The 26,033-nt window shown below is 34.5% G+C and overlaps 1 protein-coding gene across 8 annotated transcripts in view; it reads right to left on the bottom strand.

Annotated features, from left to right (window-relative positions):
* The window catches only part of DLG1 (discs large MAGUK scaffold protein 1), a 287,224-nt gene that overhangs the window by 138,697 nt on the left and 122,494 nt on the right, over positions 1-26,033 (bottom strand). For 5 of the 8 annotated variants that reach the window (XM_032629957.1, XM_032629959.1, XM_032629960.1 and 2 more), the window contains one exon: positions 13,501-13,599. The exons of the other annotated variants lie outside the window; for them this stretch is intronic. In XM_032629957.1, coding sequence (XP_032485848.1) covers positions 13,501-13,599 — 99 coding nt within the window. The remainder of the gene's footprint in view (positions 1-13,500; positions 13,600-26,033) is intronic. 8 annotated transcript variants of the gene reach the window in all.

Raw genomic sequence — 26,033 nt, 5'->3', positions numbered from 1 at the left:
AATGAAAAACAGACCAGAATATACTAGAAAACTGATGTGATTCCTCTTAAAATTATCTTTCTTCTGCATATTTAAGAGTATAAAATTACCAAGTCAAATGACATCTTCAGAGAATCAAAAAGATGACTATCCTTTAAATAAATTTTAAGAGATGTGTTTAAATATTAACAGTTCTTCTACTCTAATTAAAGAATTACACAAAAAGGTTGTATGAAAGAAACATAATACACAAAATAACCGTTTTCTTCCAAGTGTATGGGCTTTTCTAAAAGGTGAATGAATATTCAGAGTTCAAATGTTTTACATTATTTTCAGCAAAGTACTAGATCTGGATGATCATACGATAAAATGCTTAAAGACAACACCACTGCATGCTTAAACAGTTGTACAGTATGCGTCTCAGCTACATAAAGCAGCAAGTTAAAAATAAGTAGGGACAAGGATTTACTGTACAGCACAGGGAACTATATTCAATATCTTGTAATAACCTATAATGGAAAATAATCTGAAAAAATGTATATAACTGAATCACTTTGCTGTACACCTGAAACAATAAAAAGTACCCTGAAAAAAACAAACAAACAAAATGAGTAGGGAACACTTTATTAAATATAAACATGATACTAACTACTTTATGTGTAGTCCTACCTTTGACTATAATAGTCTGTTTTCGAATGATTCAGTGAAAAGCAAACCTAATAGGTAAAAATACTATTTGTGAGAATGATATTTAAGCAAAGCAAGTCAGTTAACAGACATTTGAGATTTTATGAACATTTGAAATTATTCATTTCCCAATGACTACTGAGACTTCTCAAATTGATATTTTAATTCATTAAAAAATTGATGGTACTTCACCTTTTTTTGCTGTTTAAAGTTATAAAAGAAGTTACATTCTTCAAAAATTATGGCAAGAAAACCATTTGGTTCTCTCTGCTCATTACCAAAAATATAGTTGAAAAAGTTGTTTATTACCAAAATCTAACTTATACAAAAATTATCACAACACTAGCTGTTCATGATCACCAACTCATCATCACTGTAGATAATTTATCTTTTGATTCTAGTCATATAAAAAGTCTAACTGATATTGAAATACATACAAACCAAACTATATAAAGGGTTAAATTTACTTCAAAATAAAATAATGACAATGAGAGATCAGGAGAAGGAGGGGCTATGGATCATATAAGAGTACACGAACTGAGGACTGTTGTAGTTGGGTGATGAGTATACATGGGAGTTCACTGTACTACTCCCTTTATGTCTGAGCATTTTTGAAGTTTTTCATAATATACAGCAAAACAATTATATTGAGTCAAGTACTCAGTTTGTAAGAGGTTAATAACTAATACAGTTGTGAAATATTATAGGTTAGAGTTGCTATTAAGATATTAGCATTCCCATCATAAAATTAATTTCAATTTTAAAGTTCAGTTCTGAATAAAGAATAATACAGACTAGTAAAAATAATTTGTAATTCTGACTTAATGAATATGATTAGATAATTAATATATGTATAATAAGTTTATTTGTAGATGTATCTTAGAATTAATATGAGTGAATGATCACACCTGAAGGGAAAGTGTGGGAATAAAGGACTTGAAACTGAACAAAAACTGGGAATGTTCACAATGAGGATTAAGCAAGAATTTCATTCAAAACTAATGTCAAGATAAGACAACCTAGCAATTTGAAAAAGACATACCACAAAATGTAGCCTAAAATAAGAGTCTACGTAAATGACGCTCAAGAGGCATGATTTGACGGCCTCAAGTTTTAGCCGCCTAAAATAATGATAAAAATATTTATGACTGTGTTAGCAGGTAAAGAATTAAAACATTACCTTAAAATTTACCCTTACTAACTTGAGATTTTCTAAATTCTTATATTACAGAATACAGAAATGGTATCTGACAAAGTAGTACTCCATTCCTCTCAAATCTGGAAGTGGTGGGAATGAGGTAGCACAATGGGCTTGGAGGGTATGATATACAACTCAGAAAGACATAATAACCTAGCTACAAAGCCAGAACAGGTACTTCTGAAGCAAGAGATAGAGAAAAATTTGGCCATGGAATTTGCTACTTTCAGATAGCTAAAGTAGAGAGCACTAAAATAAAAAACAGTAGCAAATCTGGATAGTTTAAGACCTCAGGATCTGTATCTAGGACAGGGGATAGCAGAATAGGTAACAGGGAATTATCAGCTTTGCTTAGGGAGGAAATCAAACAACAGCATAATCTATGTGAAAGTTATCGATTATTCAAATAATCTATGTGAAAGTTATTTCAAATGAAGAAAAAAAAACCCTTCCCTGCACCTCACCTTTAAGTGACACTTATCAAAAGATATGGTTCTAGATCTCTCTCTACCCTCACTCTACCATTCAATGACTTTGAATATACAGATAAATCACAAGTATTATTGAAACTTATTTTTTTACATCTGTAAAGAGATATATACCTTTACCCAAGAGGACTGTGTGAGGACCTAGTGAAGTAATATTAAAAAAAATGTGTTGTAAACCACAGAAACCTATTGCTAATCCATTATTATTTACTAGTAATATATACCATTGTGTATGTTTCAACTTAGACAATAATGAAGTCCTATAATTCACTTAGAAATGGGGGGTGATTAGTAAGGGGGCAGGGATATACCAGAAAGAGAAACTTAACAAACGCCTAAAGAATATGACCCATGAATTAATAACAAGACTTAAGAAACATAATTTTGCTCATCCAACTTTTACTATTTTATTTCATTAATAAAGGGCCTCATAGGGTCTACTGCTGTTAACACACTGCAGCATCCTTACACGATTTCAGAGCACAATATTAAATCTTAAAAATTTTGTGTTAAAATAATTCTAAGATCCAGTTATTTAAAAACAGGCCAAAATTAGAAGTTTAGAAAATGCTTTTATGCTGTATACTATATTTCTCCTTCTTAGCATGTATCAAAGTTTCATTGTATTATTGGCTTAGTGTCTCTTTCTCCCCTACTAAATTATAAACAAATGTTTTTCAAACACAGAACTCCCAAACCCCAGAGAATACATCTTGGATTCTAATTTGAGACACACTGCATTAAAAGTTAAGTGCTGTCACTTCAGTGATCACTGTAAGTTAAAGTGATTGTAAAAACAAATAGGGTGAATTCTGGGAAGATGGCAACACAAGAAGTCCCACAATTTTGTCTCTCCACCTAGATAACAACTGCACTGGCAAAAACGCAACTGCCAGTGTGATGTAACTATTTTGGAATTCCAGTCTATTGAAGGCTTACAACTCCCAGGGGAAGTATTAGATGGCAAACTGTGGTTAATCCAGTAAATTTCAGTTCTTAGCACAGTAGCAGCTACCCAACTCCCACCCCTCTTATGTGTTCCTAGAGCAGCTGGCACAAACCGGGGTGGAGTGGGGATGGGGGTGGGCAGCAGAAAACACCCTGTTCTCCAAATATAGGGAATCTGTGCTCTTACTGCTGCTTCTGATCATGACGGTGCAAAGAGGCAGTGGCCATTGTTGCTGAACCTCCTCCAATTGATATAAATCTCTCCCTCTCTGACTGAAGTGACTCCCAGGAGATTTAAAGGGCAAGTGCCTCCTCCCACAATTTCATTTTCCTCTTTTTCCCCTTTAGAAAAGCGGAAAAGCCAGACATTGAAGATTAGAATATTCAAAAGCAACCACATATATGAGGGAAACTAGAAAATCACTGTGTATGCCTGGGGAAGGTACAGGCATAGAAAAAATCTGCGAAGATCTTAAAGTTATACCATAGGCTGATTTTTAGCACAGAGATAGCCTACAGCAATCAAAAAAACAAAACACCCAGCAAACCCTAGGGAAGGGGAGAATCAGGTTTCCAGAGAAATCATAAGATTCAAACGTCCAATTTTCAACAACAAAAAAATCACAAGGCATGCAAAGAAACAGGAACATATGGTCCATTCAAAGGAGAGAGAGAGAGGAAAAAAGAAACTGTCTCTGAAAAAGAGCTGGCGGCATACCTATTAGACAAAGGATTTAAAAGAACCACCTTAAAGATATCCAAAGAACTAAAAGACAAGGTGGACAAAGTCAAGAAAATGATGTATGAACAAAATGGAGATAAGAGGTAGAAAACCTAAAGAGAAACCAAAAGGAAATTCTGAAGCTGAAAAGTACAATAACTGAAATGAAAAATTCACTAGAGCAGACTGGAACACGCAGAAGAATCAGAAAACTTGAAGATAGGACAACGTAAATTATTAAGTCTGAAAACAGAAAGACTGAAGAAAAGTGACCAGAGTCTAAGAGACTTGTGGGCCATCATTAAGTGGACCAACACACACATTGTGGGAGTCCAAGAAAAAGAAGAGAGAGATCAAGAGGCAGAGAAAATATCTGAAGAAATAATGGCTAAAATATTCCCAAATTTGATGAAAGACACGAATATAAACATCCAAGAAGCTCAACAAACTCAAGGTAGGATTAACTCAAAGAGATTCACACTCAGACACATTATAATCAAACTCCTGAAAAGACAGTGACAGGGAGAATTTTGAAAGCAGCATAAAAAAGTGACTCAATATACAAGGGATCCTCAATAATATTAATAGATTTTTCATCAGAATTCTGGAGGTCAGGAAGCAGTGGGTTGGTATATTCAAAGTGCTAACAGAAAAACACTGCCAACCAAGAACCTTGTATCTGGCAAAACTATCCTTCAAATATGAGGGAGAAATTAAGACATTCTCAGATAAACAAAAGCTGAAGGAGATCATTACCAATAGACTGGCCCTGAAAGAAATCCTAAAGGGAATCCTGCAGGTTGAAATGAAAGGACACAGGACAGCAACTTGAGGTGTTTGGAGAAATAAAGACCTTGGTAAGGATAAATACAAAAAAACTCTTATTATTTTAATAGCGGTTTGTAACATCACTTTTTGTTACCTACGTGATTTAAGAGACTAATATTTTTTAAATTATATTTAAAAAATTAGTCTAAAAGCTACTTATTAGTACAGAAGTGAAGTCAACATTAGTAAATAACTAAAATCAATTACTAGTCCAGAAGCTAGTATCATAGTAACTTTGCTTTGTAATTCCACATTTGTTTTCTACATAATTTAAAAGATGAATGCATTTAAAAATTGTTGTTTTTGTACAATGTATAAAGTTGTAATTCTGTGATATCAACAACTGAAACAGGTGAGGATGGAACTGTTAAAAGGAGCAGCGTTTTTGTATATTATTGAAGTTAAGCTGGTTTAAATTCAAATTAGAGTGTTATAACTTTGGGATGTTAAATGTAATCCCCATGGTAACCACAAAGGAAATAGCTAAAGAATACACACAAAAGGAAATGGGAAAGGAATTTAAACATTTCACTACCAAAAAAATCAACCAAACAAAAAATAAGACACTAATGCAGGAAATAAGGTACAAAAAACCTATAATGAATACAGAAAACAAATAGCAAAATGACAGAAGTCTCTCCTTATCAGTAATTACTTTAAATGTAAATTGATTAAACTCTCCAATTAACAAAAAAAACCAAAAACAGCAGAATGGATAAAAACACATCACCCAACTCTATGCTGTCTACAAGAAACTCCACTGAGATCCAAAGACACAAACAGATTGATAGTGAAAAGGTGGAAAAAGATATTCCATGCAAATAGTAACCAAAAGATAGTAGGAGTGACTATACTAACATTAGACAAAATAGAATTTAAATTTTAAAAAGTTACAAGAGACAAAGGACATTATATATTAATAGAAGGTTCAAAACAGCAAGAAGATGTAACAATTACTAACATTTATGTACCTAATGACAGATCATCAGAATCTATGAAACAAAAAAAATGACAGAATTAAAGAGAGTAGACAGTTCTACAATAATAGTTGGAGATTTCAATGCCCACTCAAAATTATGTGTAAAATAACCAGACAAAAGATAAGTATGGATAAAGATGACTTAAACAACACAATAAAGCATCCTGACCTAACAGACATATTTAGAACATTCTGTCCAACAACAGGATACATTCTTCTCAAGTGCACTTGGGTCATTTTCCAGAATATACCATATATTAGGCCACAAATTAAGTCTCAGTAGATTTAGAAAGTCATCATACAAAGTATCTTTTATGGCCAAAATGGATGAAGATAGTAAGCAATAATAGAAGCAAACTAGAAGATCCACCAAGCTGTGGAAATTAAACAACATACTCTTAACCACTGAATCAAAGAAGTAGAAAAGGAAACTGGAAAACACTTAAAGAGATGAATGAAAATGCAAATACAACATACCAAAACACGTTTACCTTAAAAAACAAGAAAGACCTCAAGTCAACAAGCCGAACTTTACAAACCAAGGAACTAGAAAAAGAACAAACTAAACCCAAAGTTAGTACAAGGAAGGAAATAATAAAAATTAGAGCAGAGATAAGTAAAATAGAGAACAGAAAAATAATAGAGAAAAAAGACCAACAGTTGTTTTTTTGAAAAGATCAACAAACTGACAAACTTTTAGTTAGATGACTAAGGAAAAAAGAGAGAAGACTAAATTATTAAAATCAGAAATGAAAGTGGGAACATTATTACTAATTCTACAGAAATAAAAAGGACTATAAGAGTATTTTGAGCAAATGTAAGCCAACAAATTGGACAACCTACACAAAATGGACAAACTCCTACCAAGGCTGAATCATGAAGCGAAAATTTAAATAGACTTTATAATTAATAAGAAGATTGAATCAGTAATCAAAAATCTCCTGACAAATAAAAGCCCTTGAAATCTGATTGCTTTCCTGGTGAATTCTATCAAACATCTCAAGAACTAACATCAATTTTTCTCAAACTGTGCCCAAAAATTGAAGAGGAAGGTATATTCCCTAACTCATCCTATGAGCCAGCATTACCCTGATACTAAGGTCAAAGGCAAGGACACTATAAGAAAACTGCAGACAAATATCCCTTATGAATATTGATCCAAAATTCTCAACAAAAACTGAATTCAGCATCATATTAAGAAGATTATATATATACCATGACCAAGTGGGATTTATTCCTGGAATGCAAGGATGATTCAACATATGAAAACTGATCAATGTAATACACCACATCAACAGAATGAAGGAAAAAAACAACACGATCATCTCAATCAATGCAGGAAGTATCTGACAGTATTCAACATTCTTTCATGATAAAAACGTTTAACAAACTAAGAATATAAGGAAACCACCGCAGCATAATAAAGGTCGTATATGAAAAACCTACAGCAAACATCATACTTTCATGGTGAAAGACTGAAAGCTTTCCCTCTAAGATCAGGAACAAGTCAAACTGGCCCACTTTCACCACTTCTATCCAACACAGTATTAAAAATCAGTCAATTAGACAAATAAGAAAAATAAATGACATTCAAATGAGAAAGAAGGAAAATTATGTGTCTTCAGATAATATGATCATACATGTAGAAAACCCTAAAGAAACCACACAAAAACCTGTTCGAACTAATAAACTTAGCAAAGTAGCGGGATATGGTCTACACACAAAAATCAGTTGCATTCCTATACACAATCTGGAAAGAAAATTACAAAAACAATTCCATTTATAACAGCATCAAAAAGAATAAAATAATTTGGAATGAACTTAGCCAACGAGGTGAAAGATTTGTGCATTGAAAACTATAATGTTGCTGAAAGAAATTAAAGACAACAGAAATAAATGGAAACATATTCCCTGTTCATGACATCTTAATACTGTTAAGATGTCAATACTACCCAAAGCAATTTACAGATTTCATCCAATCCCAATCAAAATTCCAATGTTTTCTGCAGAAATAGAAAAATCCAACCTAAAATTCACATGGAATCTCAAGGGATCTGAATAGACAAAATAATTCTGAAAAGGACAAAGCTGGAGGACTCATACTTTCTCATTTCAAAACTTACTACAAAGCTACAGTACTCAAAAGTTTGGTACTGGCATAAAGACAGACATATACCGATGGAATTGAATAGACTGCAGAAATAAACCCTCACATATATAGTCAAATTGTTTTCATCAAGGGTGCTAAGACCATTCAATGGGAACAAGATAGTCTTTTTAACAAATGGTGCTGGGAAAACTGGATACCCAAATGCAAAAGACTGAATTTGGACCCTTACCTAACATCATATACAAAAATTAATTTAAAATGGACCCATGACCTAAATCAAAGACCTAAAAAACTATAAAACTATAAGAAGAAAACACAGGGTAAAAGCTTCAGGACAATGCATTTGGTAGTGATTCAATGGATATAACACCAAATGCACAGGCAACAGAAGAAAATGTAGACAATTTGGACTTTCTAAAAATTAAAAGTTCTGTGCATTAAATGACACCATCCACAAATTAAAAAGGAAATCCACAGAATGGGAGAAAATATTTGCAAATCATATATCTGATAAGGAACTAATATCCAGAATATATAAAGAACTCCTAAAACGCAATTAAGAAAACTGCAATGCAATTCAAAAACCTTATTGAAGTAAAGGACTTCAATAGACATTTCTCCATAGAAGATATGCAAATGGTCAATAAACACATGAAAAGATGTTCAACATCACTAATCATTTGGGAGCTGCAAATCAAAACTACAATGAGATACCACCTCATACCCATCAGGCTGGCTACTATCATGAAAAGAGAATATAAGGAGTGTTGGTGAGGATGTGGAGAAATTGGAACCATTGTGTTCCACTGGTGGGAATATACAATGATACAACACTGTGGAAAATAGTATGATGGTTCCCCTAAAAATTAAAAATTAAGTTACAAAGTGATCTAGTTATTCCACTTTCAGGTATACACTCAAAAGAATTGAAAGCAGGGTCTTGAAGAGAGGTGTCTGTACACCTATGTTCACAGCAGCATTATTCACAAGAGCTAAAATGTGGAAGCAACTCAAGTTGTTCATTGACAGATGAATGGATAAGCAAGGTCTCATATATACATAAAATGGGATATTATTTAGCTTTCAAAAGAAGGGAAATTCTGATGCTACATATGCAACACAGGTTAACCTTAAGGACATTATACTAAGTGAAATCAGCTAACCACAAAAAGACAAATACTGTTATGATTTCACTTCATGAGGTACTTGAGTCAAAACCATAGACACAGAAAGTAGAATGGTAGTTGCCAGGGCCTGGGGGGAGGGAGGAATGGGGAATTAAGTGTTTAATGGGTATAGTGTTTCAGTTTTACAAGATGAAACAAGTTCTGCAGATGGATGATGGTGATGTTTGCACAACAATATGAATGTACTTAATACCACTGAACTGTAAACTTAAAAAGTTAAGGTGGTAAATTTTACATTATGTGTATTTGATCACAATAAAAAAAATGGAAAACAAATATATGACCTCAATCTAATTATTAAAATGCATCAAACACAAATTGTGGGATATTCCACAAAACGACTAGACTGTTCCCTTGTAAAAGGTCACACACATGAAAGACAGATTGTGTAGCTACTTCAGATTAAAGGAGACTCATGAAAACTAACTGTGGTCTTGGATGGGCCAAAGTACCTTTTTGTTTTTCATATAAAAAACATTATTAGGGCAACTGGCAAAACAGAATTACAGTGGGTAGTATTATATTAATGTTAATTTTCTGGTTTAGCTCACTGCACTACGGTAATATTTTTGTTCTTTGGAAAAATATTTAGTATTGTAAAGTATTAATATTTAGCGGTAAGAGGGGCATGAATAAAACTTCCTTTTAACTGGTTTACAAAAAATAATATTATACTCAATTACAGAAGAACAGAAATGATAAAGCAGATGTGGCAGGTAAAAATATTAACAATTGGGAGATGTGAGTCAAAGTATATGGAATTTCTTTGCACAATTCTTGCAACTTTCTGTAAGTCTGAAATGATTTGAAAATAATATAAAAACAAACAAACCAACATAAAACCAACAAAAAACCCCAAAACACAAATAGAACAGTGGCACTGCAGTCAGATATTAGTGTGTGGCTTAAAAAGGCTCATCAAGGCAATCCAAGTATACTATTCTATTTAAGATTACTAGTAAAATGAAAATGTATCAAACCATGCTTTAGATTATACTAATGATCAAATCATTTAAGAGTCAACATTCAGATGTTCTGTGGAACCTGAATTACCCAGAAGCAACAGGATGTTCTATACTGGTTATACCTCTAACGTTAACTACTCTCATGTCATGTGGGAGTTATTTGTTAAGTTATGATTTGCATAAACAGAGAGTAGGCTCCTAGAGGACAAGAACAATGTTACATTCATCTTAGTATCTACATGATTGGAACAATAACAAATAATTGAACAAAAACCAATCCCTCCAAAGCACCTGTTTACGTGTGAACAGAGACTTTCATACAAACACACAAAATTAGCTATAAAGCATTTTCAACAATACTTTAATTACCCGATAGCTCCTCACAACTGGTAAGAAAGGAGGTCTAAAGAATCTGGTTTTAAAGCAGAGTATTTATTCTGGGTGTATATTTAATACGCCAGTATCATAGAGATTATATGATTTTATCTCCAGCAGGAAGAGCTAGCATCTATTATACATTATTCTATGTGGAGAAACTGAGGCTATGAGAAACTGAGTAATGTCCCCACCATCACACAACCAGGCAAGGGTGAGGCCAGGAAGTGGTAGGGTCAGGTGTCACCATAAAGTCCAGGTTCTCTCTGCAACTTCAAAAAGTCATTCAATGTATCCTTTTCTGTACCACTCTGAGTAATAAGCATGATAATTCCTACTGCAGAGGGTTTTCATAAAATTTAAATGACATGATCAATATAAAAGTACTGTGAAAGTTTAAAGTTCTACAAATAATCAAAGACATATTAAAAAAAATTATCATCTACCTAGCTATCTGTCCTCAAACTCATTTTGAAGTAGTCAGGGAGGCGTCAGCCACCCTTTTTAATAGATGATGGGAGTAGAAACTCAGAGAGGTTAAGTAACTTGTTTGAGTCACAAAGTAGGACTAGAATCTAAATCTTGTATCTTTTGTTTCTATTTCTATTACATCCTGATGCATCTAAAATATAAAGTAGATCTTTAGAAGAAAAATATCTATTTAAAATGTTAAAATCAGGTTATGTATTAGGTGTGGATTTCAAACTTCAATTGGGGACAAATATTTTAATCACTTTTATTAATTTTATAATGCACGTTATACTCAACTACTCAGGCACACACTTACTTATTCTGGAAAATGAGGCACACCCACAGCCTTCTCACATAAACAGCATCAATGGTTAAACTACTCTACTTTTGGACTTTTGTAAGTATATTTAAAACCTAAAATGAAGCTAGGTAGTATAAATAAGCCTCTTCTGTTCATTTGTTTTTTTAACTTGTTCCTTGGTTTACTGTCTCAAGGAAATATGAAACAACACTAATAACACAAATAGCCAAGATCATGTGCCAACTGCACACACACACTCTTATTCTTTCAATCACTGTAAAACATTTCAAGTAAGTACTATCATCTTCAGTGTTACAGATGAGTAAAGAGAAGATCAGTGTTAAGTAAACTGCTCAGTTACACAGCCAGTTAAGTGGTAGGACTGGAATTCTAAACCAGATCAATCTGACTCTAAGTCCTTTATTTATAACTACATGGCTATGCCATGTCTCAACAATTTCCAAGTGTAGTGTGATGCTAAGTTAGGGACACTGGAGTAAATAAGTCAAAGAACTCTGAACTGGAAGGACTGGTTCCCTATTGAATATAAGAACAGAAACTACTACAAAATTTCAAAGGATTCTAGAAAACTATTTTAACATCAAAAGACAAATTGAGGGCTTCCCTGGTGGCGCAGTGGTTGAGAGTCTGCCTACCAATGCAGGGGACACGGGTTCAAGCCCTGGTCTGGGAGGATCCCACGTGCCGCGGAGCAGCTGGGCCCGTGAGCTACAAATACTGAGCTCTGCGCGTCTGGAGCCTGTGCTCCGCAGCAAGAGAGGCCGCGACAGTGAGAGGCCCGCGCACCGCGATGAAGAGTGGCTCCCGCTTGCCACAACTAGAGAAAGCCCTTGCACAGAAACGAAGACCCAACACAGCCAAAAATAAATAAATGAATAAATAAATTTATAAAAAAAAAAAAAAAAAAAAAAGACAAATTGAGGTGACAAAGAGTAAAATAAACTTTCAAATGTCCTACTTCAAAAAATATTGTACTACTAAATCCTAGTTACTTGGAAAGGTGTTACATTATTACAATAACGCTTTGGCTGCTTATGTAGAATTATATTTATAAATTCAATTTCTTCTCTGCAATACAGAGGAAATATCCATCTGGACTTATCCAATTCTTGGTAGTTTTACAATGATTTGACTTTTAATGATTTTCATAAAGCGTCAGAGATTATACAGAAGCAGTAACGTAATAACATGGACTGAAGTTTTAGTGTAATACCTATAATTTCCCCTAGAATCCTATTTTGTATAATGTTCTTACTGATTTTCATTTTTAGGAGAGGGGAAGGGCACTGAGATGTGAACAGTCACAGCTGATAACCCATTTTTTCCTACAATAGGACTTACTTTGACACTGTTTTCACAGCAAAAACACCATTTTTACTAGATTTTATGCTATAGATCAATAATAATAAAAATACCTAAAGATGCATTTATTTACACTTTAAATGAGGTTGAGATCTTTCACACCAAAGATCACTATTATTATACGTAATAATACTACCATTATTTTAACTTTGGATGACTCTGTTGGTTGGGTAGTTAATGTCTTAATAAACCATCCCTTGGAACTATTAAGTAAAGCTCTGAAAGCTAAAAACGTTCAGATTCTCTGACATTTGGCTATTGTTTCATTTTATTTTTTGACTGTTATACATTAACTTTTAAAAAAATGAACTTATGATTTTAGAATAGTTTTAGATTTACAGAAAAGTTACAAAGATACCACGAAGAGTTCCCCATATACTTTATATACATTAGCTATTGTTTTTAAATAATAAATGTGAAGTATGTTATCCTACCAAGTGACAGAAAGATGAGTATTTCCAAAGATAAATATATACTAGAAAACAAAATGCTATATATAAAATGACACATCCAGTACAAGATCAGGAGGACAATTATTTTTATTATCTTTAGAAAATAAACAAAATTTCCCAAAGCAAATAAATTAAAAAACTGTTTCGAACAGATTTACAAATATAAAAGGCATGATAACAAATCTAAGGCAGTTCCATATAATGAAGTTTAGAATGTATCTTATTTCACAGATAACCTAATAAAATGGCAAATATTAACCCATTTTATATTAAATCCCAGATATTTAACTCCCTAAAAATACCGTTTGAAGCCCAACATGAATTACCAAATCTAACAAAGAAATAGATAAAATGATTTGAAAAGAACACAAATGAAACATTAAAAACAAACAAAATTTTTATAAAGAAAAAAGAAAACTAATAAAAACCTGTGGTATGGTGGGTAGGATGACAGTATTCTCAGCAGGGACTGGCAGGACAGGGATCACAGGGACAGTGGGAGAAGAGGGAGGTACAGCTTCTGTTGGCTAAAAATCATCAACGACAAAAAATCAGGAAAAATATCAAATAAAAAGGAAACATAATAGAAAGTTTTGTCATAAAGATAAATTATAGTTTTCAGAAATAACTGAAATAGGTAAAATAATATATTACTTCAACTTAAATGAAAAAACACTCAATTATACCACCAATAATAATTTTAATGACTGTAGTTAAAACGAGTGACTACTCTTTAGATGTTTAAATGAAAATAATAAAAGATAATGATTTAACAATACTCCTCCACTGGGAGGCAAGACACTCACTTCACAGACAGACTACAAAATATTTTTGTAGCATTCAGTATATATTTGACTACTTTCCTCCTTGCATTCAAAGAATCAAAAGTAATTTCATTAGCCCATGAGGTAGGCAATTGGGGCCTATAAATCCACAAACAGAAGATTCAAAGGACTTAAAAACTGAATTTATATCATTTTAAGGAATCTGTGCTGTTAACCTCTACTATCAAGAACTGTAATAACCTGTCTTAAACTTGCCTGTAAAGTCATTAAGTGGGAACTCTAGTGACATAATTTAAACTAAGAAGTTTTGATATTTATACTCAATCAGGCTTAATTACTATTTTAAAAAAAGGTGTAATTGGAACACAAAAAAGGTGTCTTGTAACAAGTCCCAATCTCTATAAACTGGATTAATTTATAAATATTTGCTATACCAATGACATATACTACATATATAAGAAAAACATTAAAATCAAATCTATAAGAAAACAATGTACATTAGAAGACACTTAAAACAGGAAGAACCAATTGCCAAACTTGAAACTATGCTTTTCCTCATTGATAAAGAAATACAAAATAAAATTATAATGTTGACCTTTTGTTGTCAATCAAATCAATCAAGATTTATCAAAAATGTATGGCATCTCTTCAATAATGGTGCTGGGACAACCAGATAGCAACATGCAAAAGAATAAAGTTAAACCACTACCTCACATCCTATATAAAAACTAACTGGAAATTAATCAATGACCTAAATATAAGCATTAAAACCATAAAACTTTTAGAAGAAAACATAGGGATAAATCTTCATGACCTTGGATTTGACAATGGATTCTTAAATATGATATCAAAAGCATAAGTAAAAAAAAAAAATCAACTAGACTTTATCAGAATTAAAACCTTTTGTGCACCAAATGGCATTATCAAGAAAGGGGAAAGATAACGCATGGAATGGGAGAAAATCTTGTAAATCATACATCTGATGATAGTTTAACATGAAGAATATATAAAGAACTCCTACAACTCACCACAGAAAGACAATTAAAAATTAGGCAAAGGACTTGAACAGACATTTCTCCAAAGAATATACACAAATGACCAATAAGCACATGAAAGTATACTCAGCATCATCATTCATTAGGGAAATGTAAATCAAAGTTACAACGATGCATCACTTCATACCTACTAGGATGCTGTAATAAAAAAGTGAAAACAAAAACAGAAAGTAACAAGTGTTGGCAAGGATGTGCAGAAACCTGAATCCTCAAAAACTGCTGGTGGGAATGCAAAATGGTGCAGTCACTGTGGAAAACAGTTTGGTTTGGCAGTTCTTCAAAAAACTAACCCTAGGATTACCATATGACCCAGCAATTCTACTCCTAGGTAAATACTCAAAAGAACTAAAAAGAGGGACTTGAATACTTTACCCCAGTGTTCAATGATGCATTATTCACAACAGCCAAAAGGTAAAAACAATCCAAGTGTCCATCAACAGATAAATAGCTACAAGATGTGGTATATTTATACAATGGATATTAATTCATGGATATGAATTCAATGGATATGATTTTATACAATGATTTATACAATGGATATTAATTCATGGATATGATTAATTCAATGGATATGAAATTCTGATACATGCTACACATGGATGAATCTTGAAAACATTATACTAAGTGAAATTAACCAGACACAAAAGGTCAATATTGTGTGATTCCACTTATATGAAATATTTAGAATAGGTAAATTCATAAAAATACACTAGAAGTTACCAGGAGCCAGGGAGAAAGGAGCATAAGGAGTTTACTGCTTAAGGGTTACAAAGTAAGTTTGAGATAATGAAAAGGTTTTGGAAATAGTAGATAGTGGTGATGGTTGGGCAACATTGGGAATGTAATTAATGCCACAGAATTGTGCAGTTAAAACTGGTTAAAATGGCGAATGTATTTTACCACCATTTAAAAAACTCAAAAAAATTTTAATGCATGGAAACAGGTCCTTTCACAGTGCTGCTGGATATATAACTTCATACAAACTTTACAAAAAGCAATCTAAGTAATTATCTGTAGCTTTAAAAATGTTCCAACTCTTTGACTTAGTAATTGTGGAAATCTATCCTAAGGGAATAATTCAAAAAGCAAATATCTTAACAGTCACTATATTCTTTGTTTTTTTCTTTCTTTTTTTTGCGGTATGTGGGCCTCTCACTGTTGTGGCCTCTCCCGTTGCGGAGCACAGGCTCCGGACGCGCAGGCTCAGTGGCCATGGCTCACAGGCCCAGCCGCTCTGCAGCATGTGGGATCCCCCCAGACCATGGCACGAACCTGTGCCCCCTGCATTGGCAGGTGGACTCTCAACCACTGCGCTACCAGGGAAGCCCCCTCACTATATTCTTTTGAGCATTGTTTATACTTGGGGAAATGTAGGATATCCTAAATATAAGGTGTTGGAAGGGCTGAGCAAATAATGATAATTTTATAAGATTAAACATTATGCATCGGTTAACAAGAATCTGTAAGAACAGCCTGTAAGTCATAAAGGATATTGCCTATGACATGACATTAAGTAAAAAAGGGAAGATAAAGCTTTTATTTAAAAAATGGAAAGAAATGTTTGAAAAGTAAACCTCTGAGGGCAGAATTATGAATGGTTTTTCTCCCCTGCCTCTTTATTTCAAATTCTACTTTTCCAGTTGTCAACAATGAATACACAGTGATGCTATAATGCTGGGTGAGGGATAGAAGATCTATTCATATTAAGAGAAAAACAATTATTATGATCTTTTACCATCTCATTCTCTAGAAAATAAACTGAAAATGCGTTTCCCATTAATTGTTCTAAAAGATGTTAACAAATTTCAATGATTTTACAAGACTATTAGAATTGAAGAAGCTAGGGATCAAGTTTAACCCTTCATTTTACAACTGAGCTAGGCTCACAAAAGGTAACCTGTGAGGAATTAGGAAAAGATTTCCTAGACTATTGTTACCTGGATTTCTTATATCCTGTAGAAAGAGATTTTAAGCCATTAGATTTTGTTTCTTTTTTTCTTTCTTTTTAATGTTCCCAGTCTAAACCAGTTCCCTGTTTGGGATGATGGAAAAAATAATGGAGATGGACAACAGTGATGGCTGCACAACACTGTGAATGTATTTAATGACACTGAATTAATTGTACACTTAAGAAAGGTTAAAATGGTAAAATTTTGTTATGTATATTTTACCACAATTTTTTTAAAAAAAGGACATTAGGAATAAAGCCTCTGTGGGTATTACTTGGGACTCCAGTCACCAATTATACATTGCTCCTACAGAAAAAAAAAAAATTCAAATTCCATAGTATGAGCTTAAAACAAATAATTTAAATGCTAACTAATTTTCAATGGAATACTTACAATTTTTTAAAAATGTTTGAAAAACGCAGAGATTCTAACTCCTAATTTATGACAAAGAGAAAAAGATAGTTTTAAAAGAATTTATGTTAAGTGAAATAATTCAGAGAAAGATAAGTACCACATGATCTCACTACAAAACAAAACAAACAAAACAAAATGAAAAGAGACTCATAGATACAGAGAACAAATGTGTGGTTGCCAAAAGGGAAGGAAGCAGTGGGGGTAGAGCGGACGAAAGAGGTGAAGGGAATTAAGAGGTATAAACCTCTAGTTATATAAGTCACAGGGATGTAATATACAGCACAAGAAATAAGGTCAATAATATTATAATAACTTTGTATGGGGAGAGATGGTTACTAGACTTACTGTGGTGATCATTTCACGATGTACATAAATATCAAATCATTTAGTACACCCAAAACTAACATAATACTGTACAACAACTATATTTCAATAATTTTAGAAAACTGCTGCTGAATCAACTGGATATACATATGGAAAATGAAATGAACCCTCTTTACTCCCTTACACCATACTTAAAATTAATTCCAGATGGCTTACTGACATAATTAAGAGATGTACAAAAATTAGGTTTCTAGAAGATAGTATTGATAGAATATCAGGATCTTGGTGTAGGCAAAGACTTCCTGAATAGGAAAGTACAGGTTGTTGAAGTCGAGCAGGGTGAGGAGAGCCTCTGCGCACAGGGAGTGGAAGGGTGGCAGCAGTCTGGAGCAGGGTGTTGCGGAGTCTGAGCAGGATGAGGAGGGTATCCCATGTGGGCAAGTAGTGGCAGCAGCCTGATGTGTTTTGCTGGATCCCAAATGTGATGGAGTATCTATGTGGCAGTAGTAGTAGTCTGGCAAGAAGTATAGGGACCCCAGTGGAACAAGGTGGGGATATCTCTTGGATCTTGAGCTGGGTGGGAAGGATGTCTACCTAGAGCATTGACAGTGACAGGAGATTGCTTACATACAGGGGATTTTTGATCCAAGGATAAAGGAAGCAAGGTTCCTCACGTCAGAGAACGGAATCACAAATATGGAAAGGGAGAAAATTAGCCTGAAATCTATGGTTTTAGACTAGATTTGGCGGCACCTGTATGACTGCATGGTTTTCAATATATATAAATACAGAAATAAATGCATGTGTTTATATGTACATATATACCCCAGCTCTGTCTACAGAGAAGACCTGGGAGCAGTAACACCTCAAGAGCATGAAAATACTTGGCATTCAGATCCTGGTTTATAAATACCCATTCTTTGATTAAAAAAAAAACAACAACAAAAGAGGAATCTTTGGAGAAATGGCCGATTCCAGTGCTAGAGTCCAGCAAGTACAATATGAGCCTAGAATATTCTGCTGTTCCAGAAAATAAGGAGGTGCTCGAAGAATAACGAGGGCATGACAAAGGACACTGGCAGTCAGCTTGAAGGGCTCTTATCAGTCAGATTGGGAATAATTTGAGACTCAAATAACCATAATGATGGCATAAATCCCACTGAATTAAACAGGACTCCAAGAGTCTACACTGATATAATTACATAAAAATTAAATGAATAGAGAGAAGCGAGAGCATTTCCTTACAGCAGAATGCCAATTAAGAAATGTAGAAGGAATGATGGAGTTACAAAATCATCATTTGGCAACCACCATAGTAATAATTCATTCAAGAAACATCAACAAATGTTAAAACTTCCATTGTTACTGGATGAACCCTCCATTTCATTCTAGTGGAAGAAAGTTTGAATGTGAGACACACACACACATACACACACATATCACCCCTACAAAGATTTATTAATTACAGTGAAGAAATGTAGCAGACACTATCTTAAAGTTAACATCACTCACCAGGACAAATCAAAATCATATGCTACCTGATGGGATGTAATAAGAATACATCGCTTCTGTGACATTCTTATCAAAGATGCATAACTTGAACATTAAACATCAGACAAATCCAAATTGAGTGACAAACTACAAAATAACTGGCTGTAGTCATCCAAAGTATCAAAGACAAGAAAGTCTAAAGTTTATCATTTATTTATTTATTTTTTTAAACAGCTTTGTTAAAGTATAACTGATATACAAAAACTGCACATATTTAATGTATACAGTTTGATGAGTTTGACATATGCATACACCTGTGACACAATCACCACAGTCAAAGTAGGAGACGTATCTAACACCTATAAAAGTTTCTTTATGCCTCTTTAATAGGGTCAGCTATTAGCTAATTAATAATCCATTTTAACATAAAAATGACAAAGCTGTATGCTTATATCAAATTTCAAGGCCAAGCACAAAAACTTCTTCCATTAGGCAGTTGCTCTCCAAAACCCTTTATGATAAACTATAAATTCTTTAATATTACATTTAAACCTCACTGTAATACTGGCTCAGAGCCTATTCTAAATCTATTTCCTTTCGATACGATAATCTAGAGGATCTGAATACCATTTTTTAAAAATCCTAAAAAAATGTACACCATCCGAATCCACCCCACTCTCTACAGGGCACTGAGCAAGTACTTTGAAAAAGAACATATGCCCCTGCTTCTTCCTTAAGAAAGGCAAATACTGCTGAGAAAATCTTCAAAACCAAATGGGTACCAACACACAGAATTTCCTAGCCACAGCCAATAAACAGTTCAGGTAACACAGAATTACAGAACAACAAGTCATTTAGTTCATATGAAACAAAAATACCATGCTAAACAAATAATATCTAATTCAATGAAGGCTGAGTGATGAGGAACAGCATAGATGTTAGATATGATAATACATATGAAGAGACAAGAGGCTATTTTCAGTGCAGGATTGAGAGCATGGTAAAATTCTGGGGAGTTGTATAACAAGATTCTAAATTGGAAAATGGCAAACTTAAGACTCTAAATAATGAGGCAGCAATATACAGTAACCATTATATGTGGGTTATTACAGAAAAGAAGGAATTCACCATAAGCATTTTTTTTTTTTTTTTTTTTTTTTTATGCGTTACGCGGGCCTCTCACTGTTGTGGCCTCTCCCGTTGCGGAGGACAGGCTCCGGACGCGCAGGCTCAGCGGCCATGGCTCACGGGCCCAGCCGCTCCGCGGCATGTGGGATCCTCCCAGACCGGGGCACGAACCCGTGTCCCCTGCATCGGCAGGCGGACTCTCAACCACTGCGCCACCAGGGAAGCCCTCACCATAAGCATTTTAAACGTGAAAAATCTTACATACATATTTTATTAGACAATATGACTTTTATGCCATCATCCTTCTTCTGCTCCATTTGTATATATCACTCAATAAGATCAGCTCCAACGAGTTTTAGTTGTTTTTTTTTTTTTTTAATCTTGACCATGTGACTAACAACGGTCTCAGTTGTTTCTATCCATAGCAACACCATGGAATCATTAGCCTCGGAGGCTGCCTTCAGAGACTTGTTTCCATGACAACAGAGGCTATAATATTAACACTGTCTCAAAGAACACTGCAGAAAATTGTAAATTCCAGGAAAGTAACTGGATTGTACATATTTTTAAAGTATTTTTTAATGCCAGTATCGAAATGACAGCTTTCTGAAAAATGTTTTAACTAATTTTTAGAGATTCTTGTTATTTATTCACAGCTTTACATTTTAAATTTCATTTAAGATCTTAAAATTATGAAAGCAGCTTTTAAAAAAATTTTGATACAAAGTGGTCTGAAACTTCATTAAGTATAGCCACATGCTTAATGTGTACTGCACATCTACATTTATGACTATGTACCTCCCTCTTTCACTTCCATTAATTCAACAATAAATGAAAAACAATATATAAATTGAGCGCCCTTACCTTTAATAAATCTCTATTTGCTTAAAATAGTTAAAGTGTTTTTTTTTGTATGTGCATATGACTCCTGACTGATACAGGAAGAGACAGAAGGAACAATCAGGATGCTGCTATAATAATCCAGCTGAGAGGTTATCAGTGGCTTTAACCAAATGATGGTGATGGTGAAAATGGACATGAGTAGTCAAAGATAGATTTTGAATGTAGAATTGGTATATCTAGTGACTGATGGGAAGTTGGGAGGAAGGACTATTAAGAATAACACCGGGGCTTCCCTGGTGGCGCAGTGGTTGAGAGTCCGCCTGCCGATGCAGGGGACACGGGTTCGTGCCCCGGTCTGGGAGGATCCCACATGCCGCGGAGCGGCTGGGCCCGTGAGCCATGGCCGCTGAGCCTGCGCGTCCGGAGCCTGTCCTCCGCAACGGGAGAGGCCACAACAGTGAGAGGCCCGCGTAACGCATAAAAAAAAAAAAAAAAAAAAGAATAACATCAACAATGTCCACTAAAAAGTATCTTTTACATCATAGTTAGACCCAACCACAATAGATTTACAAGGCTTTCTGAACATATTTTTAAACTCTTTCTCACTTATTTTCTTTTTAATTTTTGGCTGCACCCCGTGGCATGTGGGACCTTAGTTTCCCGACCAGGGATCAACCCCGCACCCCCTACATTGGAAGGCGGAGCCTTAACCACTGGACCGCCGGAGAAGTCCCTCTCACTTATTTTCTTGCTTATTAAAATGGTCATCATAGCATAAGATCAAACTCTGAAGAAAGATAACTAATACCATACTACCAGGTAATTAATAATTGTTTACACCTTACATTAACATGTCACATGAATGGGGTAAACTGAGCTTAGAATACACACAAAGATTCATTAAGGTCAAAATAAATTTATACCACATTTATGGAAGATGAAATATATGAAATAGCAACTCTTTTGTTATCAATATCTTAGATAACAAGGAAAAAAATTACCCCTATGCCACTGTTGGTCAATAAGGATTTTATTTTGTTTTTGTATGGCACAGTTTAATATTCTTAATCCAAGTTCCTTTGCTTCAATATCTACTATGTGGTAATGAGACATGTTTCTCTGAATAAATGTCAAAGAAGCTATCTAAGAGGAAAAGAGAAACCAGGGGAAAAAACTTCAAGCCTTTTGTATGTTTATAGAAGGATAAAATACAGCACAGCAGATTTATCAAAACTGTTTGGGAATCACTGTACTTAAAAGGGGTCCAGTATATTCAGAATAAAGGTGTTTTTCATTGCTTAGATCTGGTTCTTATTTGATTCAAATGCTCTTTTTGCCACAGTTACTCCAAATAAGTACCTTCAATATAAACTCCACGTTATTTGAACCAGCTGTATATGATACCTGTGTCATAAGTATCTCAGAAACAAATAGCAACAAAACCAGATACATTTTTAAACAAATACTAAGGGATTAAATATAAATTTTTGATTTTAAAATAACAAAGGGGGGTAGGGAAATAGACGTAGTGATTAACAATCCTAGTACAGAAGCATGGGTACAAATTTGTTAGTTCACACACACAGAACATCTAGTTTACGGATCTATTTCTGCTTGCAAGATTCATGATAGTTAAGGTATGTCATCCCTTCATTATAAAAAGATGGTGTTCTATCAGCATTCAGCTGATCACTTTGCATTGGTAGAAGGATGAGCCAACAATCACTAAAAATTTCAAGTAGACAGAGATCCAAAACTTGGATTCAAAGATGTGGTTACATAATTAACAAATAAGTATGAAACTACCAACTGCAATATGCTGCCTGCTCCCCACCCCCCAATTTTATCAGACTATGGCTACAGAAACATACGCAACCGTGGACTCCGTAATGACTAACCTAAAACGGGCCCTTAAATCTTCCTAGTAATCATATATTTACCCTAGTCTATTCATTCTTGTACAAGTCCCTAGTGATTCAGGCCACTGTTACCTTTCTGAAGTCGTCTTCTACTATTCTCCTCCCACTCAGCGTCTTGGCCATATTGACCTCTCTGTTCTCCAAACACTCTAAACATGCTCTGGCCTCAGAGTTTTTATTCACTCTTCCTCTGCATAGAATGCTCTTGCCCCAGATATCCATATGGCTCAACTCCATAACTTCTCTTATGCCATTGCTCAAATATCGCCCTCCAGCTGAAGACACTCTTATTCTACTAACCCCACCCCACCCCCACCACGCACGCACAAACATACACATTTCCTGTTGCCTTCTCTTTTTACCTTTCCTTCAGCATACTACGTATTTTAATTACATTTGCCATCTGTCTTCCCCCCTTTAATATAAGCTCTAGAAGAGTGTGGATTCTTGTTTTATTTACTCTTATATGCCCAGTGCCTAGAATAGTATCTAGCACACAGTAAGTATTTAATACATATTTGTTGGACGAATGAAACCATGTGATTGCCAAAAGAGATTGAGTTCATCAGCACTCTAAAGTGATAAAGTGACTCAGAATGGATTGTGTACATCCTCCCTCCCCATGCTATACACATAGCAGATATTGCTAAAAGATTCTGTGTGGTTGGGCAGTCACTACCAATCAGAAAGTGTTCAAGATGTTCTACCATTTGATAACCTTAGAAGTTTCAAAATACAAAAATGCCAAAAAATTGCCAGTTTCATGTTGTTCTCTATCTAGCAACAGCTAATTGCCTAATAATATCCCAAATGAAAATAAACATGTCTTGGTGAAGAACACTTGCCCCAAAGATTTTTACCTCTTTCCTTTTTAAGCTGTATTAGAAAGTAAATATCACTGACAGCTCATATTTAAAACCTGTGGTGCCCTTCCTCCAAACTTCTGGGTTCTACTAACCTTAACTTGGTCCCTAGGTCCCTCCTCAGAGGTTAGCTGCTTCTCTGTTTACCTTGGTGTTCCATGTTTCCTCTTCAGTTTCCTTTTTAACACTGACACCCCCCCCCCATATTACATTTTCCTTGTTAAAATAATTACTGTGGTTTCTCTTTTCCTGGCTGGACCCAGTCAAGGTTACCAATCCTCTTGTTAAAACATAATTCTTCATCATTCTGTAATGAGGTTGCTTCTCCGTATCTCCAGATTCCTCACTTAAAAGGCCAGAATATTCTGTGGGACCAATAATGATGGTGGTCGTGAAAGTGGTGATAAAGATGATGATGATGATGATAGGTACTTTACTGATGTCAGATATTATAATAAGGGCTTCGCATGTTTGTCCCATTAATTTTCACTAGATCTTAATCCCTGTTTTCTGCAGGTGGGAGAAGGAGACTCAGAATTTAGGTTATTTGTCCAAGGTGCTACAGCTAATAAATACAATAGAAATTTAAACCCAGGCCATCATCCTCTAAAGACAGCATTCTCAACTACTATACAACACTGTCTCTTCAAAATAGTTCAAAAAAAGAAAAAAGTCTGATTAGGTCATGAAGAGAACAGAATATAACTTCGAGACATCTACATTAGTTTTTACTAACTATAGTTGGTTTAATTCTCTTGTAGTGCTTAACCTATGATAATAAAAACAAGCAACTCCTCCCCCAAAAAAGGGAATGAGAGAATTAAAAAAACAATAAATAGATATGAAAATTTCAAGTTTCATCTAGAGTTCTTTAAAATATTTTTACAAAAAAGGCCTATATAGTAAAGCTGTGTTCTTATAACTGAAAGAATTTAGGATCTATACTGTATGTAGCCTTTCAGTTTGGAAAAAATGATTAGAATGATACGATTTTTGCTCTATTTCCCCTCTCCAAAATCCTGCTACGGTATTTAGTATAGCTGAAACAATTAATTCCTAAGGTTGGTATTCATCTTTTTCTTTTTCTTAAAATTAATTAATTTCTGGCTGCATTGGGTCTTTATTGCTGCACATGGGCTTTCTCTGGTTGCGGCGAGTGGGAGCTACTCTTCATTGCAGTGCGTGGGCTTCTCATTTTAGTGGCTTCTCTTGTTGCGAAGCACGGGCTCTAGGCACATGGGCTTCAGTAGTGTGGCTCACGGGCTCTAGAGTGCAGGCTCAGTAGTTGTGGCACACAGGCTTAGTTGCTCTGCGGCATGTGGGATCTTCCCGGACCAGGGCTCGAACCCGTGTCCCCTGCACCAGCAGGCGGATTCTTAACCACTGCACCACCAGGGAAATCCCATTCTTTATCTTTCAAAATACTTACAAACTGATTATTTTTCAAATTTATAACGCTTTGATATATTAGATGGTTCTACCAAGATTAGTCAGAGTTAAATACAGAAAAATTACGCTGGGATATGTTTTGATTCAAATTGCAGATTATAATCTCCAGTTATTTTCCTCAGGACCAACAAAATTCTGTAAGGCAATCAGCTGGTCCCATTTTGTCATAATAATAATTTCTTCACACTCCACAGCTGGCTGAGTCAATAGTCACAGTTCAGATTTCAAAAATACTGAAAATACTGTTCAGAAACAGGACTAAATTGGGGTTTACTAATGGATAAAGAATGAATAGGCAGGGCTCCTGTTAAGAGGTGAGGGGGAAAACATCTTTTAAATAAATTTATCTAGGGGCAGAAGCTGTATTTAGGATTCTCCTAAAATTCCACTGCTTCCAGATGTGACACCAGTTGGTTTAAACTTGCACAAAATAGGTCCAGTCTTTGTTGATTGATTTGCATATGCTGTAAAATTGCCACATCAGTTAGTTTATTTAAAGTTTGTAAAATAAGGTGATAATTGTAGGCTAATGTTCTCCACATGGTCTGAACAACTATTTTTAGCTTTATCAAAATTCTAAATTTTGATATGAAAATGGAGGATTGAAAAAGTTATCTAAATAACAGTGCCAGTAAATACAAAGAATAACGCAGTGAGAGCTCTTTAAAGAAAACGATACTAAGTCAAATTTTGACAATAAGAATTTAAGTTCTTCATATGTTAAGAAGATATATGCTTCAG

The sequence above is a fragment of the Phocoena sinus genome, chromosome 4 (assembly GCF_008692025.1).
Source record: "Phocoena sinus isolate mPhoSin1 chromosome 4, mPhoSin1.pri, whole genome shotgun sequence".
NCBI lineage: Eukaryota > Metazoa > Chordata > Mammalia > Artiodactyla > Phocoenidae > Phocoena > Phocoena sinus.
This window is presented reverse-complemented; position numbering and strand designations above follow the sequence as displayed.